Here is an 18403-nt window from a genome sequence, read left to right on the forward strand (position 1 = left end):
ATGTAATGCTAGGAGGCTTTGGGTAGCATTGGGTACCTTTGGGTGGTTTTGGGTATTTAAATGGTCTATATAATTATGAATAGGCTTGCTTGGTCTAGGATGAATATCTAACTCCCAAAAGAGAACAAAATATTACAATACATTATGCTGCAGAATTTTCCTTCAACTGTGAAGTGTATTTCTCACACAGAAAATAAAACAAAAACACCTTTGATGGACATCCCACTTACAACGTGACAGCACGATATTGTCAAAATAAAGCTGACAATTTCCAAACTGTATATAGGAATAATGGAAATGTGTCGTATTATATTTAAACATTTTCTGAATCTTTTACCCCTTTCAACATTTTTAGTATGTTACCTCTATGCAACTTCCTGTGAGTTTTCATATTTCCAAATTGACTGAACTTCTTCCCACAGTCTGGACACTCATGAGGTTTGTCACCCGAATGCACTAACATGTGTTTCGTTATAGATCCTCGTACTCGAAATCTTCTGCCACACTCAGCACACTGAAAAGGTTGTTCACCTGAATGCACTAGCATGTGAGTCTTCATACTTTGACGCCGAGTGAATCTGTTCCCACACTCTGGGCACTCGTGAGGTTTGTCACCCGAATGCACCATCATATGTTTTGTTATGCACCCACGTTCTCTAAATTTTTTACCACACTCTGCACACTCAAAAGGTCGTGCATCTGAATGCACCAACATGTGAGACTTCATACTTTGACGCCAACTGAACCTCTTCCCGCACTCTGAACATTCGTGAGGTTTGTCACCTGAATGCACTGACATGTGTTTCGTTATGGTTCCACGTTCTCTAAATTTTTTGCCACACTCGGTACACTCAAACCGTCGCTCTTCCGAATGCACTAACATGTGAGACTTCATATTTTGACGCTGACTGAACCTCTTCCCACACTCTGGACACTCATGAGGTTTGTCACCAGAATGCACTAACGTGTGAATCTTCATACTTTCAAGCATACTGAACCTCTTCCCACACTCTGGACACTCGTGAGGTTTGTCACCCGAATGCACTAACATGTGAGTCTTTATACTTTGACGCCGACTGAACCTCTTCCCACACACTGGACACTCGTGTGGTTTCTCACCTGAATGTATTACCATGTGAGTCTTCATATGTCCCAGGTGATTGAATACCTTCCCACACTCTGGACACGGGTGAGTTTTCATCTTTTTTATGATAGGCGATGTGTAACAAAAAGGAGGGGGCCTGACGGTTAAGTGGACAGCGCTCGGGATTCGTAGTCCTATGGGTCTGGGTTCGATCCCCAGCGATGGCAGAAACAAATGGGCAGAGTTTCTTTCACCCTGATGCCCCTGTTCACCTAGCAGTAAATAGTCCCCTGGGAGTTAGACAGCTGCTACGGGCTGCTTCCTGGGGATGTGTAACAAAAAGGAGGCCTGGTCGAGGACCGGGCCGCGAGGACGTTGAGGCCCGAAAACATCACAAGGTAGGTAGAGTTTGTGTGAAGGTTTTCTCCTCCGGATGACAGAACGAGTGGAAACTGGCAGACGCTTCACGTTAGGGCGTCAATGTTGAGGGTTAGGGAAGCCTTGAGTGTTGTTTCTTAGAATTAGACTTGATATGAGCACTTGGTGGTCAATGGTGGTGCTTCTTCTTTGTGATAAGTGCAGTTTGTGTCAAGGGTTTCCCTTAATGCTCGTGTCTGGAAGATCACCAGTTGTTGTTGTTGACAATGGCGGCGGACGCTTACACTCCAAGTCAAAGTGTCAAACCTCAATCAGTGTTTCTTGTTGGTCGGAGCGATGGTGAAGGCTCTTACTTGGGAGTTTATAGAATACTCTTAGATTCCTTCTCTGATGCTTTATTGTGGAAGGTAACACAATACCAAGCTCACCAGACGTCCCCCTCTTCTAGACGTTCACTCCGGCAGGTCCTTAATCCTAATATTCCCAGGAATACGACCCGCCAAATCGTTTAACAACCAGGTACCCATTTATTGCTAGGTGAACAGAGGCTACAGTTAAGGATTGGCGCCCAGTCAATCCTTCCCGGCCAGTTACGAACTCTGGCCAAAGCGCTCGCGAAGCGCCGGACAAATGTCTTACCACTGCGCCATTGTGATGTTTGACTGGGCGCCAATTCTTGCATTCACTGGAAAGGCGAAGAGTTAGTGGTGACATGATAGAGGTTTACAAGTGGATGAATGGACATAACAAAGGGGATATTAATAGGGTATTAAAAGTATCAACACAAGACAGAACACGAAACAATGGGTATAAATTGGATAAGTTTAGATTTAGGAAAGACTTGGGTAAATACTGGTTCAGTAACAGGGTTGTTGATTTGTGGAACCAATTACCGCGTAACGTGGTGGAGGTGGGGTCTCTCGATTGTTTCAAGCGCAGGTTGGACATGTTTGTGAGTGGGATTGGGTGATTATAGATAGGAGCTGCCTCGTATGGGCCAATAGGCCTTCTGCAGTTACCTTTGTTCTTATGTTCTTAACTGTACTCACCTAGTTGTGCTTGGGGGTGGAACTCTAGCTCTTTGGTCCCACCTCTCAACTGTCAATCAACTGGTATTGCAAGCAAACAAACCACTGTGCTAGTGACTTGCTGGCACCTTTACAAGAATGTAAAAACGCGTGTATATATAAATAAAATAGAACAAAAAATATATACTGTATATGTATATATATACTGTATATATATATTCGTCATTGTAGCTCTTTGAAAAACAAACGAAATTCCCGGGAAAGAACCTTCGGATCAGCTGATGATTGTAAACAACAACAAGCTCACGACCTCCAGATCCCGGGTAAATATTGGCACTTTTTGAAGCTTTTTTGGAGGTTTCTGCCTCGTATATTAGGAAAACATGGCTAACGGTTAATGAAGGTGTTGATATAATGATTTTATTTTCACTCACAGGGTTTTTAGGCAGTTAGTTAACATGCTAAACGGAGCAGGAATTTAGTGGGTATTTACGATTGTTTCCGACACAAACATCATTAGACTCACTAATGACGGCAAATTGAGGAATTGTTAATATTTTGATTGATCTGCATTTAGGTTTATCCAGATTGGTCTGTATATTTTTACCAGCCAGAGAGTTACTGAACCTGGACTGAGGTGGAGAGATGTAATCGTCTTCAGTGACGTCTTTTGCCAGTAAAACGCAGTCTTCCTTAGCTTTCTGACCAAACATCTTACTTTATGTTATCTGAAGAGCGTAGGACTTCCTGGATGTGTGTTCGTCGTGTCTAGTCTATGGTGCTCTGGTGTGGAATATACACTGTGACCTACACCCAAACATTCCGTAAAGTAAAGTAAAATATATGGGTACAGTATTGCTGTGTATATGTGTGTACGTCTTGCATGCGTCGCTGGTGTGACGTCTTGGTCTGTATTTTGGAGCTGGATTTTGAAGCTTATTTCTGCCTAGAGCGTAAAAACTTCTATTTAGCAGTCCCGTGTCGAAGTGGTAAGACACTCGCCTGGTGTTTCGCAAGCACTTTGGCCTGGGTTCGTATCCTGGCCGGGCAGGATTTACTGGACGCCAATTCTTAACTGTAGCCTCTGTTTACCTAACAGTAAAATGTGTCCCAGGTTGTTAAACGATTTGGCAGGTTTTATTCCGGGGAGTATTAGGATTAAGGATATTCCCGAAAAGCTATGCGTGCTAGGGGCTGTACAAGAAAGTAAGAATTCTTGTATATAAATAAATAAAAAATAAATAAATAATATATACGGTCCGATCGGTGATCCGAGACCTGGCACGTAATACTGTTGTATGCCTATTATTAGGGTTTTTCACAAATTATTATTGAGATAGAAACTAATTCAAACTGCATGAGCTATTGAGATGGAAGAGTTAATGTGATGTCTTTACTTAGAGGTAAAGCACAGTATTATTAGTATACAGTTATGTTCAGTATTATTAACTGACAGCACTGCACAGTATCATTAGCTGACAGCAATACACAGTATTATTAGCTGATAGTTATGCACATGTATATCAGCTGACAACTCTGCACAGTATGAGTAACTGACATAGGCGGGACCAAAAATCCCAAGCCCAACCCCCGCAAGCACAACTAGATGAGTACAGCTCTGCATTTTATTATTAGCTGACATCTCTGCACAGTACTATCAGCTGACAGTGCTGCTCAGAATGACTTGTATTGTTTAGGTGATACAAAATGTATAATACTGTATCAGACTTAGTTGGCAATACAGTGCAGTACAGCATATACAAAATCGTGCTGATCTTTGTTGATGCAAAAACATTGCTAATAACACCAGTGTGCATTTCTTAACTTGCTAAATATAGCAGAGACAATGACTTTCAATTGATATCTGTACAGGTACACACAACGATACAGATGTGATACTTTCACCACAGCTCATTATTGTACTTTATTTAATTGATATCAGGATTGAGAAAGATGGTGCGAGCATGGTACATGGACGAGAGCAACGAGGACCAGAGGATGGAACACCAACAGTCTCCCCCAAAGTTCGTCTCTCTGGATGACCTCTACAAGGACACGGGAGTAATGTACTGGAAGGTAGTACCAAGGAAACTATTATCAACATAAAAAAAGTAGGATTAAAAGTGGCTCTTATCTATATCCACACCACCAAATTCACTCGTATATATGTCGAACTATGCTTGAAACTCGCGAATGATCCCACATCCATTATATTACCTGGTAATCTGTTCCATAAGTCAACAGTTTTGGTTATTGTATTTATGGTAACTCTTGTGCAGTGTTTGATACTTTTGTATCTTATTGTACTGTATATTTGTTTGTAATATTGAATACAGTATAAGGTCTCGTAGTACAGTTGGCTTTGTTCTCAACTCACGATCGGGGATCCCGGGTTTGATTCCTAGGTGGAACAGAAATGGTTGGGCACGTTTCCATTCACTTAACCACTACACGTAGTGCCTTAAGGTGCGTAGGTGCTTGACTGGTGGTGTACATGATGCTTTTTGGTGCTCCTGGGTATATCATAAGTCAAAATTCCCATGCACACATCTGCTTCTAAAAATAAATAGGCATCGGGTAGTTAGGCAACAGTTGTGGGGCTGCATCCTGGGGAGAGTTAGTAGTTCGATCTTGAGGTGGGGGGAAGGGACCTCGATACAAATATATACATATACAGGCTTCCAGTTCCCGACAAAATGAATGTATAAGAGTTTTGTTACAACTTTGTTGTGTACAGTGACTGTATATCTATTGGATAGCTATAAATGAGTTTTATGAATTATTGTATAAAAGTATAGTTTTGTAAAGACAAAATAGTATTATTTAATATTTTGGGCAAGTTCCAGCAGTAGGGATTTTGTCATGTTTGAAGTCTGAGGTTCCTGTGCTTTGAAGGTGACCTGTTCTAGATTTTTTTATGACCTTTGTGTTTGTCTCTGAAGAGTTGGGCAGTATGGCATAGCACTATATTGATTGGTTGAAGGTAGCAGGGTCATGTGATGACATGTGTAGCTTATGTATCATGATGGGTATAACTTTTGTCTCACATTCTCCTTGTTGGTGTCAGGGGGTAGGTTTACCCTTACCTGTGTGGTGTCAGGGGGCAGGTTTACCCTTACCTGCATGGTGTTAGGGGGCAGGTTTACCCTTACCTGCATGGTGTCAGGGGGCAGGTTTACCCTTACCTGCATGGTGTCAGGGGGGCAGGTTCACCCTTACCTGCATGGTGTCAGGCAGGTTCACCCTTACCTGTGTGGTGTCAGGGGGCAGGTTTACCCTTACCTGATGGTGTAAGGGGGGCAGGTTTACCCTCACCTGCGTGGCGTCAGAGGGCAGGTTTACCCTCACCTGCGTGGCGTCAGAGGGCAGGTTTCACCCATACCTGCATCATGCGTGCCACATATGGGTGTCCTCTCTGTCCACTCTTTATTTTGAAGCGGACCTTGCTTGTCTTGTAGCCTGGACCGGTGATTAGTGGCCTCAGAATAGACCTAAACAACCTTATCCTACTTGCTAAACCTAACCTACTTGTTGAACATATTAGATCACCTAATTGAAACTATAATGAAATGTATAGGCATGCAAACACAAAACTATAGTAATGCTGTCTTTGAAAGCAGTAAAAACTGTGTTATTTGATCTAACTGTTGTTCTGAAAGAATATTTTGAGTGAAGATGCTATATTGTCTTGCCATTTGATCTACTGAATGACTCTAGCATGATGTTGGGCCAAGATGGTCAAGTGAGAATTTCTCTCACTAAACCTGAACCAGTTTGTCTCACACCTGTATTTGTATTAGTCCTTGAAATTTACAATGTGCATCTTGCCTTCTGTGTTCCTGCTTATGCCAAACAAAACTTAAAGTATATCAAGATTATTGTATCTGTCTTTGCACCAAAAATTAGTAAAAAAATAAAAGGAATGTTGTGGGTTTCAGCTGGATCCTAAAAATTACGAGTCCGAGGGGAAGCTGAACAAGATTAAAACGGAAAGAGGCTACTCGTACATGGACGTCATCCAAGTATCTCCGGAAAAACTCCATAATTATGAGGAGAAGGTCAGTATCCGTCCTGTGATACAAAGAGAGGGTGCATGTGGATGGTCATCATTTACTTTTTAATACAAGGGCCAGAGCCGGGAATATTGGTGTGTTGGGATGGGTGGAATGAATATCCTTAGTCTAAGATGGAAACTGGTACGTAATGGATAAAATTTCCTTCGTCCAGTTTAAGTGATAATTAGGTATGGTTTCTATCTCCCAGTTTAGGTGATAATGCATTAAGGTCATAACGACAACATTAAATTTGTAATGGATTAAGGTCTCATTATTTGAATGGGCTGCTAATGAAGTAGGGTTCCCATATTGCGAACTATTTATCCTTAGAGAGCTGCATTTTGTTTTGGTTCTTGTTGTGAGTGTTTCTAGTGTCCAGGAGTCCCGTTTGTCTTTACTTTCAGGGCCCGGCAAGCTCTGCGGGTCTTTGGTGTGGCTCATCATGGTTCAATCTGCCAAGCCTTCTACTTATAAGCCCTCACTCATAAGTAAGCCCTTACTTACCTGGAGACACCGGGAGAGGGTTCTGGGAGTTCTTCTACTCCCGAGCCTGGCCTGAGGCCAGGCTCAAACTTGTGAGCTTGAAGGATGTCCATCAGTTTTGTTACAAACCGATGATCTTTTGTACAGTACGTATCTGTGTGTTCTGTTGTGTCGGTATTACCCTCTACCCCGAGGCCTGCGACGTCTGTTTTCACTAGTCCTTTATTTTAGTTGCAGCCTCTGTCTTTCGATTTGTATTTCTCAGGGTTTGTTATACCGTGGCTCGACAGGCTGCTGATACTTTAGGTTTGTTTGCCATGTTTGTGTTGTGGCTTGTTGCTTGAGTGGTTACTCGGGAATAGGCCAATTATGATCTTTGGAGTGTTTTAGAGTTAAGGCTGTTGTTTCTACTGGTGCTATGGTCACTGCTTCTTCTTCCTTTGTTCCATTGTGGCTCTTCCTTCCATCTGGCAGGGTCATATAGACTGTTGCACACCCCTCTCCTTGCTCTGGGCTTGCAGATGTTTTAAGGTATGCACTTGCTGTGGGTGAAGCTCAGCCTTTTCCAGGGATCATCCTTGCCATGTCGATGCCAGAGAGAATTGAGCAGTTACCTTCTGTCGGGTCCCTGTGGTTTGTTACCCCATTGATGTCCCTAGTCCTCATCAAGCTTGTGTGGCTCTAGGTCAAGTTTGCCTAGTTTTTTCACTCCTCCTTCCATGTTAAGTTCCATTTTCCCCTTCTACTCTTTGGCGAGCTTGTGTGAGCCACTGTTTGGCCCCTCCAGAAAATCAGTGTTGAATGTAATAAAGCACCTCTTTTTGGTTGAGCCTTCTAGTGGCTCCCTGGTTTCTCCCCGCCATTCATCAGTTACTGTAGTGCTTCTTATCAACTCCAGACTGAAGTGTGTTGTTGTGAGAGCTAGGAGCTGCCAGCGGTGCTGCCCAGCGGTGACCAGTTGTGACTAGGAGGATTGGAGCTAACTATTGAGTGAATCATTTGTGAAGTCATTTGTGAAGTCATTTCTTTTCTTTCTGTGAAGCTTGCAATTGCCTGTGTTGCTTCACATCCTATCTGGGTTGTTCCTGTGGTGAGGGTGATGATAACAATCTGGTGCTCCCTGTACCACTGTGAGGGGGGGGGGGGTCTGGTCCTGGCTCTGGTCCCTAATAGGCCATTCATGACTCCTAAGCCTCATGAGTCTCACATGTGTGGCGCTACATCAGTGTCATCAATTGCTCCCTTAAGCTGGCCACACATCAGTGTGGCAAGCTTCTGGGAGCAATTGAGGTCCAGCCATGAAGAGGCATTTCATTACATTCATTTTTGGTATTTTTATATATTTTTCCCATTTTTGTGATTCCAAGAGTGTACTTCAAGATGTGTAAAATGTTTGTAACTCAGTGCATTAACTTGTATTTTGGAAATGTGTTTTTAATGTGTTTATCTTTGTGTCGTGTTCATGCACCTCTGACCTTCTGTTGTGCTGCTTCTCAGATCAAAACATTCTTCGAAGAGCATATCCACGTAGATGAGGAGATCAGGTTCGTCACCGAGGGTTCCGGGTACTTTGATGTACGGGACAAAGAAGACAAGTGGATCAGGATTGAGGTCATAGCCGGCGACTTGCTAATTTTGCCAGCGGGTATTTACCATCGTTTCACTCTGGATGCTAAGGTGGGTAGCAGGAGGGCAGGTGGCAAGGATCACACCTACCAGGATCACTCAGTGGATCCCTGTAGCTAGCCATTCTGTTCAGCTCCATGTGCATCAGGTTCCGGAGCTGCCCAGAGTAGCAAGCTACAGGGAGCAACCGAGCTCCCGCCAGAAAGTGGCATTACATTACATTAAGTGATGGGGTTTATCATCTAACAGTATACAGTATAAGTGTGTGTGTGTGTGTGTGTGTGTATATATATATATATACAGTATATAAATATTATATATATATATATATATATATATATATATATATATATATATATATATATGTCGTACCTAGTAGCCAGAACGCACTTCTATGCCTACTATGCAAGGCCCGATTTGCCTAATAAGCCAAATTTTCATGAATTAATGGTTTTTCGACTACCTAACCTAACCTAACCTAACTTTTTCGGCTACCTAACCTAACCTAACCTATAAAAATAGGTTAGGTTAGGTTAGGTAGGGTTGGTTAGGTTCGATCATATATCTACGTTAATTTTAACTCCAATAAAAAAAAATTGATCTCATACATAATGAAATGGGTAGCTTTATCATTTCATAAGAAAAAAAATAGAGAAAATATATTAATTCAGGAAAAATTGGCTTATTAGGCAAATCGGGCCTTGTATTGTAGGCTGAGAAGTGCGTTCTGGCTACTAGGTACGACATATATATATATATATATATATATATATATATATGTCGTACCTAGTAGCCACAACGCACTTCTCTGCCTACTATTCAAGGCCCGATTTGCCTAGTAAGCCAAGTTTTTATGAATTATTTGTTTTTCGACTACCTAACCTACCTAACCTAACCTAACCTAACTTTTTCGGCTACCTAACCTAACCTAACCTATAAAGATAGGTTAGGTTAGGTTAGGTAGGGTTGGTTAGGTTCGGTCATATATCTACGTTAATTTTAACTCCAATAAAAAAAAATTGACCTCATGCATAATGAAATGGGTAGCTTTATCATTTCATAAGAAAAAAAATTGATAAAATATATTAATTCAGGAAAACTTGGCTTATTAGGTAAATCGGGCCATGCATAGTAGGCCGAGAAGTGCGTTCTGGCTACTAGGTACGACATATATATATATATATATATATATATATATATATATTATATATATATATATATATATATAAATATAATATATATATATATATATATATATATATATATATATATATATATATATATATATATATATATATATATATATATATATATATATATATATATAAGGCACAACTCTCCTAAACACGAGAGTGAAGTATACAACTTTAGAACACTTTCCCACCAGGAGACTCGAACCCTAGCCAGCACAGAAGCCTTCCAGCAACTGGCATAACAGGTACGCCTTAACCCGCTCCACCACCTGCTCAGACCCTTAAAAGAGATGGTAATTTCGGAGTATTTAAATACCACAAAGATCACCACCTCCCAAGAGCACTAGAGCAAGTGAGGGGTCATTTATACGTTTATTTCATCAAGTCCCTGTTAATATGGGAGAACACTGTGTCTATGAACTTAAGGCACAACTCTCCTAAACACGAGAGTGAAGTATACAACTTTAGAGCACTTTCCCACCAGGAGACTCGAACCCTAGCCAGCACAGAAGCCTTCCAGCAACTGGCATAACAGGTACGCCTTAACCCGCTCCACCACCTGCTCAGACCCTTAAAAGAGATGGTAATTTCGGAGTATTTAAATACCACAAAGATCACCACCTCCCAAGAGCACTAGAGCAAGTGAGGGGTCATTTATACGTTTATTTCATCAAGTCCCTGTTAATATGGGAGAACACTGTGTCTATGAACTTAAGGCACAACTCTCCTAAACACGAGAGTGAAGTATACAACTTTAGAGCACTTTCCCACCAGGAGACTCGAACCCTAGCCAGCACAGAAGCCTTCCAGCAACTGGCATAACAGGTACGCCTTAACCCGCTCCACCACCTGCTCAGACCCTTAAAAGAGATGGTAATTTCGGAGTATTTAAATACCACAAAGATCACCACCTCCCAAGAGCACTAGAGCAAGTGAGGGGTCATTTATACGTTTATTTCATCAAGTCCCTGTTAATATGGGAGAACACTGTGTCTATGAACTTAAGGCACAACTCTCCTAAACACGAGAGTGAAGTATACAACTTTAGAACACTTTCCCACCAGGAGACTCGAACCCTAGCCAGCACAGAAGCCTTCCAGCAACTGGCATAACAGGTACGCCTTAACCCGCTCCACCACCTGCTCAGACCCTTAAAAGAGATGGTAATTTCGGAGTATTTAAATACCACAAAGATCACCACCTCCCAAGAGCACTAGAGCAAGTGAGGGGTCATTTATACGTTTATTTCATCAAGTCCCTGTTAATATGGGAGAACACTGTGTCTATGAACTTAAGGCACAACTCTCCTAAACACGAGAGTGAAGTATACAACTTTAGAACACTTTCCCACCAGGAAATATATATATATATATATATATATATATATATATATATATATATATATATATATATATATATATATATATATATATATATATATATATATATATATATATATATATATATCTTAAAAGCTATACATCTTTACATATAATATTATAAATAAAATATTGTTATTATTATGTCAGATTAATGTGGCTACTGACTAATTCATGTCAATAAACTAATGTATTAAATTGCCCAAACGTAACCTAATCAAGCGCTTATGAATTAAAAATTCTACTTCATGCCAATTTTGCGAGCTGTTATGATTTTTAGTGCATTAGTTATTGGCCTTAGGGGATTTATACGTCAAAATTTGATGTACAATTTGAGAGGACGATTGCTTCCCAAGTATCTAGTAGGTTCCGTACAGTCAAGCAAGCTTAATATATAGGTTCCATAAGGTATTTTGCAGCTCAGCATGGTGATATAAATGACTTGACTGCGTTCTATGACAGAATCTATCCAGTTAAAAGAAATGTAAGCTTTCCCCCCTGCTAATGGTGGGATCTCTGGATGTGCCTATTAACCAATCAAAAGTGTAAACATGCTACACTTCATCACTACCAACAAGGGCAAGTAGGCCAGCGCAGCACTGTGCCTTACTTAAGGATATACACTTATCCTTAAGTAGTGCAAGGGAGGATATACTTAAGGTTATACGGGTATTGCATAAAGTTATACTCTACTATACACTTATTATACTGCGCTCTTGACCAAACAGATAATTTTGTATAGAGATCTTTTGGAGTCAGCATCCATCATTCACTGAAAGTTGCACAACAAGTGGGAGTGCAGTGAAAATACTAATCAAACCCAAAGGTACACTCAAGTGTACCTTTGACTTAAACCTTTGGGCTGCTAAGCTATTAAGGAAAAGAAGATAGTTATTAACTGTATAAATCCCTGGTGTGCCTCCACCTGGATTACTGTATACAAGCATGGAGATCTCATTTTCAGAAGGACATAGGTGCTTTGGAAAAATTCAACACCAGGCACCAAAAATCATTCCAGAAGTAAGTCATCTCTTATACCAGGAATGGTTGAAGGCCTTGGGGCTTACGACACTGCAAACCAGTCATGACACGGCGGATCTCATCTAAACTTTTAAAATACTGAACAGTTGGGAGGATGTTGATCCGGACAAGTTTTTCAACAAGTTAGATATAACACAAACATGGAGCAATGGTTGCAAGTTCAACAAGTCACAATGTAACACAAACAAGGAACAACAGTGACAAGCTCAACAAGCCACAATGTAACACAAACAAGGAACAACAGTGTCAAGCTCAACAAGCCACAATGTAACACAAACAAGGAACAACAGTGACAAGCTCAACAAGCCACAATGTAACACAAACAAGGAACAACAGTGACAAGCTCAACAAGCCACAATGTAACACAAACAAGGAACAACAGTGTCAAGTTCAACAAGCCACAATGTAACACAAACAAGGAACAACAGTGACAAGCTCAACAAGCCACAATGTAACACAAACAAGGAACAACAGTGACAAGCTCAACAAGCCACAATGTAACACAAACAAGGAACAACAGTGACAAGCTCAACAAGCCACAATGTAACACAAACAAGGAACAACAGTGACAAGCTCAATAAGTCACAATGCAGGACTGAAAACAGGAGATACTTTTTCACCCACAGGGTTATTAACCCATGAAGTCACCTACCCACTGAAGCCATAAATGCCAAAATGCTGTTGAATTTTAAATTCCAGCTTGAATAAAATCACCAGGATAAATAATAATAATAATAATAATAAAGGGGAACTTTGTGATGCTGCCGGCTTCTTGTCCTCATCGGGGGCCACTAAAGTGTTACAGGCCTTCAGGTAGATTCTGGTAAATCCAAAAGTCCATTGCATCTGACTCTTGCTTGTGTTTTTGCAAATTTTTGACAATTATTGACAGAGCCGATGTCCACTCACAATTAATGCCAGAGTCACATTCCTCCCTGGTCACTGCTTATAGCCAGAGTCCGTCCTGGTCACTGCTTGTACCCAGAATCCGTCCTGGACACTGCCTATAGCCAGAGTCCGTCCGGGTCACTGCTTATAGCCAGAGTCCGTCCTGGTCACTGCTTATAGCCAGAGTCCGTCCTGGTCACTGCTTGTACCCAGAATCCGTCCTGGACACTGCCTATAGCCAGAGTCCGTCCTGGTCACTGCTTATAGCCAGAGTCCGTCCTGGTCACTGCTTATAGCCAGAGTCCGTCCTGGTCACTGCTTATAGCCAGAGTCCGTCCTGGTCACTGCTTATAGCCAGAGTCCGTCCTGGTCACTGCTTATAGGCAGAGTCCGTCCTGGTCACTGCTTATAGCCAGAGTCCGTCCTGGTCACTGCTTATAGCCAGAGTCCGTCCTGGTCACTGCTCCCTTCTCCATCAACCACCCACTGGCATTTTCCCACCATATCGATAATAGAAATGACAGTGTTGATGATTCTGATTAGAATCATTTACGTTTGTGATGGTGTTGATTTTGATGATTTTTATTGTGTTTTTATCTTTCTGTAAGACAAACCCAGGCAACAAAAGAGTTTCTGTAAGCTGCTGTGGAAAGTGACTTTAAGCTGGATGAAATGAGAATATTTGCTACGGTTGGAAGCTGTCTCCCATGCAGCGAAGATCATCAGAATCTTGACGTACGAACCTCAAAGTGATGAGGCACTTTGTATCTCTGTGCACCAAGTAACAAAGTCTTGTATTTTCAGAACTACATCAAGGCTATGAGACTGTTTGTTGGCGAGCCCATCTGGACGCCATACAATCGCCCCGCTGACGACATGGAGGCCCGCAAGACCTACGTCGTCGAGCAAAAGAAAGGATTTGCGGCGAAGTAAATCACAACCACCAGACGAAAACTTCAAGTATCATTAGCAATTGAAAAGGATTTTCTGTGAGGGGTCCTTGAATGGCCTCGTTGACTGTTGTTAATTGTTTCAAAGCTATATACATTTAATAATTGTTGACCTCTAAGAGTATAACACAAGCAGGATTTAAAATTATTTTTGACATTGAGATTTTTATACAGCAGATGGCTCAGTGTATCTTTAATACACTCCATAATTATTGTTTATATCTCGTTTAAATGTTGATCGTCTTGTTGGAAATACTATAAATTATATGCATTTTAAAATGTTAGCTTGTTGAATTTTTATCAATAAATTTTATATATATGTTATTGGATATTTGCCGTGCAGTGTGCTGCTGTTAAGATGGACATCACCAGTTGTGTAATGGTGTATGTCTTCAATTGTGTAGTGGTGGACATTGCCATGGGTGTAGTTGTGTATATCCCCTGTTGTGTAGTGATGGACATTCCAGTTGTGTAGCCAGCCCGTTCTCCTAAAATTTCCCAACGCAGAGAAAACGGTAAATTTAATGTGTCCTCTCCTAACATACCAGAGGACCCAAAAACAGAAAACGGAACAGTACGTCACTTTTGCCACCTGCTTTCATATTCTCGTACAACAATTTTTGACCTTATATGGGCGACGTTCTTTGTAGGATGACATATTGGCGTAGTTGTGTACATCTCGTGTTGTGTAGTGTACATTGCTAGTTGTGTAGTGGTGTACATCCTGATTTGTGTATACTATATCTGTAGTGGTGCAGATCTGCGGTTCTATAGTACTATTTGATTTACAGTTACATAGTAATATAGATGTATTGTAGTTCTGTAGCTCGCAGTTATGTAGTAATATAGATGTACTGTAGTTCTGTAGCCCTGCAGTTATGTAGTAATATAGATGTATTGTAGTTCTGTAGCCCTGCAGTTATGTAGTAATATAGATGTATTGTAGTTCTGTAGCCCTGCAGTTATGTAGTAAAATAGATGTACTGTAGTTCTGTAGCCCTGCAGTGTTGTGATGCAATATCACTATTACTTGTTGAATGGTTTGAGACTGATGCTATTTTGACATGATTGAAATTTTTCTATGTGCTGTTGTATTGTGTATGCTGTTGTATTCTCTTTGTTGCTGCATTGTTTCTATATGTGTTATATTACTATAGATGTAGTGAATCTATCTTGAGCTGCTGCTACTCATGAGGAAACGATTTGGAGCAATGTGGGGATTTGAAGCAGCGTTTTAGTGTCTTCCAATGATTTGTGGGGATTGGTATACACACAGATGATAGTGTATACCAAGGAAACTTATTATATGGGTGTAAAGCTAATCGTTTTGGGGCTGGGATGGTTTGGGAAGTCACAGCGTTGATAAGGTGATGTCATTAGGCAGCTTGTGGATATTTAAGTGACTAAATTTGCAGCTACATGTGTGTGATAAAAGTTATAGATGTCTAACCTAATTGACTTATTAATTGATGAAGATTAAGCCACCCAAGAGGTGGCACGGGCATGAGTAGCCCATAAATGGTAGATGTTTGGAGTGAATGTGATCTTGGGTCGTAAATAGTCTACGTTGAGACTGCTATGAAATTTTGCATTACAGTTATTTTGTAAGAGCCTGATTCATATATTATAAAGCTACTCTGAATGTGTTGTCAGCATTTAGAATGTTTAGGAAGTGAAAAATGCACTTATTAACAACTTCACACGCATACATTCAGTATAAATTTCATGCATGATGGTTTAAAATACTGCACACATTTCTTAATTACCGTACTATTGAAATATCAGATGGCAGAACACGTCAATATGGATGGATGGTTGGATACTGATCAACACATTACACTATTTAAAGTATGTTATTTACAGGGCAACATGGTTTTCTGAGCCAGAGATGTTTTAGTTTGTTCCGCAGTCATTTCTATAAGTGCCTCTTAGTATTTCCACACACTATAACACTGGAGGTGATAAATTTTGGGGAGAATTGAACAGACTCTTGGAGTCACTCTGGGTCACTCTCCTCTCTACCTTTAGGGTTTGGATTAGAATCTGGCTCTCTACGAGACGCGGGGAAGTTTGGGGACAAACCCGAAACTGGAGATAAAGTGCATCAGAACAAGCAACTGCTTGTATGAAATTGGTTGTCCTGAGGAAAGGAAAGCAATTATTGACATGGGGTGAACATCCCGGCCCTGAAACACCCAGTTGCCACATACTGACAGCTCAGGGCGAGCAGGGTATCTTTGGTACACCCAAGTGGGAGAGGTTTCTTCTTCTTTGGAGTTTAGGTGTTCTCGGTGCAGTTGTGAGTCAATGTTGGCTCTGTGGCTGCGAACTTCTCGTCTTCTGCCTCGTGTTCTGCCATTTGCAGCAGTGGATACTCATGCGAGATGCATGTTTGAATTTCTGTGTAGCTCGCTGTACCTGCCTGCTGACTGTTTTTAATTCTCTTCTTGTGTCTGCTTGATCACTTTGCTTCCTCTTTGCTACCCCTCGAATGCTTCTTCAGTGGTTTATTCTCTGGGCCATGTCTGGCTGAAGGTGCTATACAATATTTTCTGGTGGACATCCATTTGCTACAGTTAGGACCATGTGATGCATGACGCAGAGCTTTCTCACCCCTCAAGGCTTGTATGACAGACGTGTTCAGGCTTCATAAGCTGAAATTTTGGAGGATCTACAAACTCCAGTTTATATACTGTGCTTGAGTGTAATGTATAACCATAGGAAAGGCTTAAGGGGTGTACTGTGAACGCCTGTTGATGTGTGCAGCTCTACTCCTGTACTGTTTTTCTTAATGTTCTGCAAACATTGTGACGAAGTCTAATAATTTACTGTACAACAGTGTTCTTGTAGGCAGAAGTTAGGTACAGTGTTTTCTATCTTATTTTTATACCTTTGTACTGGTGTTTGGTGGGGAAGTGTGAATAGAATAGAATATATTTGTGATAAACTCCATATAAACAATCCCAGTGGGCACAATAACCCGGTGTAATGCTGAATCAATGTTAAATTAACATTGATAATGTTAAATTAATGTTGATAGTGATGCTACTGTATCAATGTTAATTCAGTGTTAAAATCTCATTAAATTAATGTTGATAATGCTGATTTAATGTTGAATTAACATTACACTGGGTTATTGTGTCCACTGGGATATAAACGTGCAGAAAATGTTAACCTGGTCTTCTTTTTTGTACTAAAGGATATACAAATGTTGAACTTGGAATTTATTAAAATAATTAGACATTCCCTCTTTTGTATTGATATTGCTAAATAAATGTTGGAAAAATATGTTTTATATATATTCCTTGAGCATTTCTTGAGGTAACAGAATGGTAGATTCACCCTCGACAAAACGTTATGCAACGGAGGCCAGAGCAGACCAGCTTCTACTTGCCGCAGAACCACCAACTATGACCACTTGTGCTGCTCCAGATATAGTCCTCCTCCATACTTCCAGTACAGGGAATGTGAGGGAACTATGAGGGGAAGCGCCAAGGTGTTACGACTACATAGCAAGGAACGGTGTCCAAACTCTTGGACACCAATTTCGGGACTGAACGCCGACCTTCTCCAGTACAACAAATCACAATACAAGCTCTGATTAGAAGCCATGGAAAGGATTGGAACCTGCACACACTGTACTGCCAGGCATGTGCTGAGTGGTTCAGGAACTCACTCCCTAGTGAATTGAAAAGCTGTCAAACTTTTGCCTCATTTAAAAACAAAGCCAAAAAGTACCTAATTTCATCTTCGTTGTTTCCTACACTGAGCTTTAAATTTGCTCTGTACCTAGTGTTACCCAATCTCCCAATCCTTATGTACTTAACCCAAACAACTTTATCATTGTGTTCATTGCTGTCTTCTTTTATGTGCTAGCCATATGCTGTATTGTGCCTGCTAAGTTTTGTTAAACTACCATTCAAGCTGTCATTGCAATCACTCTGAGCTACCTATGTGCTTTAATATACCTACAACTTTCTCTCATCTTTTATTGTTTTTCTTGCTTTCTGTTATCATTTTTTATCAATTTTGCAAGTATTTACATACTTAAAATTTTCTTAGATTAAGGACCTGCTCGAAACGCTGCGCGTACTAGTGGCTTTACAAGAATGTAAATACTGTACTATATATCCTCACAATCCCAATGTACCTTCTTGTATATATATAAATAAATAAGTAAATAAATAAATAAATAAACCAAAGTGGATAGGGACCAAACTTTTCCTTTATATTTCAACATGACTTGTATTTCAGTCCGCCCTCACACTCCATCCACGTAGAAATTATTGAACAAAATA

The 18403-nt window shown here is 40.7% G+C and overlaps 2 protein-coding genes across 2 annotated transcripts; one reads left to right on the forward strand and one right to left on the reverse strand.

Moving 5' to 3' along the window:
• Positions 1-313: 313 nt before the first annotated feature.
• LOC138352587 (zinc finger protein 211-like) lies at positions 314-1135 on the reverse strand. The gene has a single exon (XM_069305080.1). The coding sequence runs from the start codon at positions 1133-1135 to the stop codon at positions 314-316; it is 822 nt and encodes a 273-aa protein (XP_069161181.1).
• Positions 1136-2693: 1558 nt separating this feature from the next.
• Adi1 (acireductone dioxygenase 1) lies at positions 2694-17393 on the forward strand. Its single transcript, XM_045752896.2, has 5 exons — positions 2694-2813; positions 4433-4566; positions 6429-6548; positions 8526-8705; positions 13960-17393. The coding sequence occupies exons 2-5, from the start codon at positions 4444-4446 to the stop codon at positions 14086-14088; spliced, it is 552 nt and encodes a 183-aa protein (XP_045608852.1). The 5' UTR covers positions 2694-2813; positions 4433-4443; the 3' UTR covers positions 14089-17393.
• The last annotated feature ends 1010 nt before the right edge of the window (positions 17394-18403 follow it).

Source organism: Procambarus clarkii, chromosome 5, assembly GCF_040958095.1.
Source record: "Procambarus clarkii isolate CNS0578487 chromosome 5, FALCON_Pclarkii_2.0, whole genome shotgun sequence".
NCBI lineage: Eukaryota > Metazoa > Arthropoda > Malacostraca > Decapoda > Cambaridae > Procambarus > Procambarus clarkii.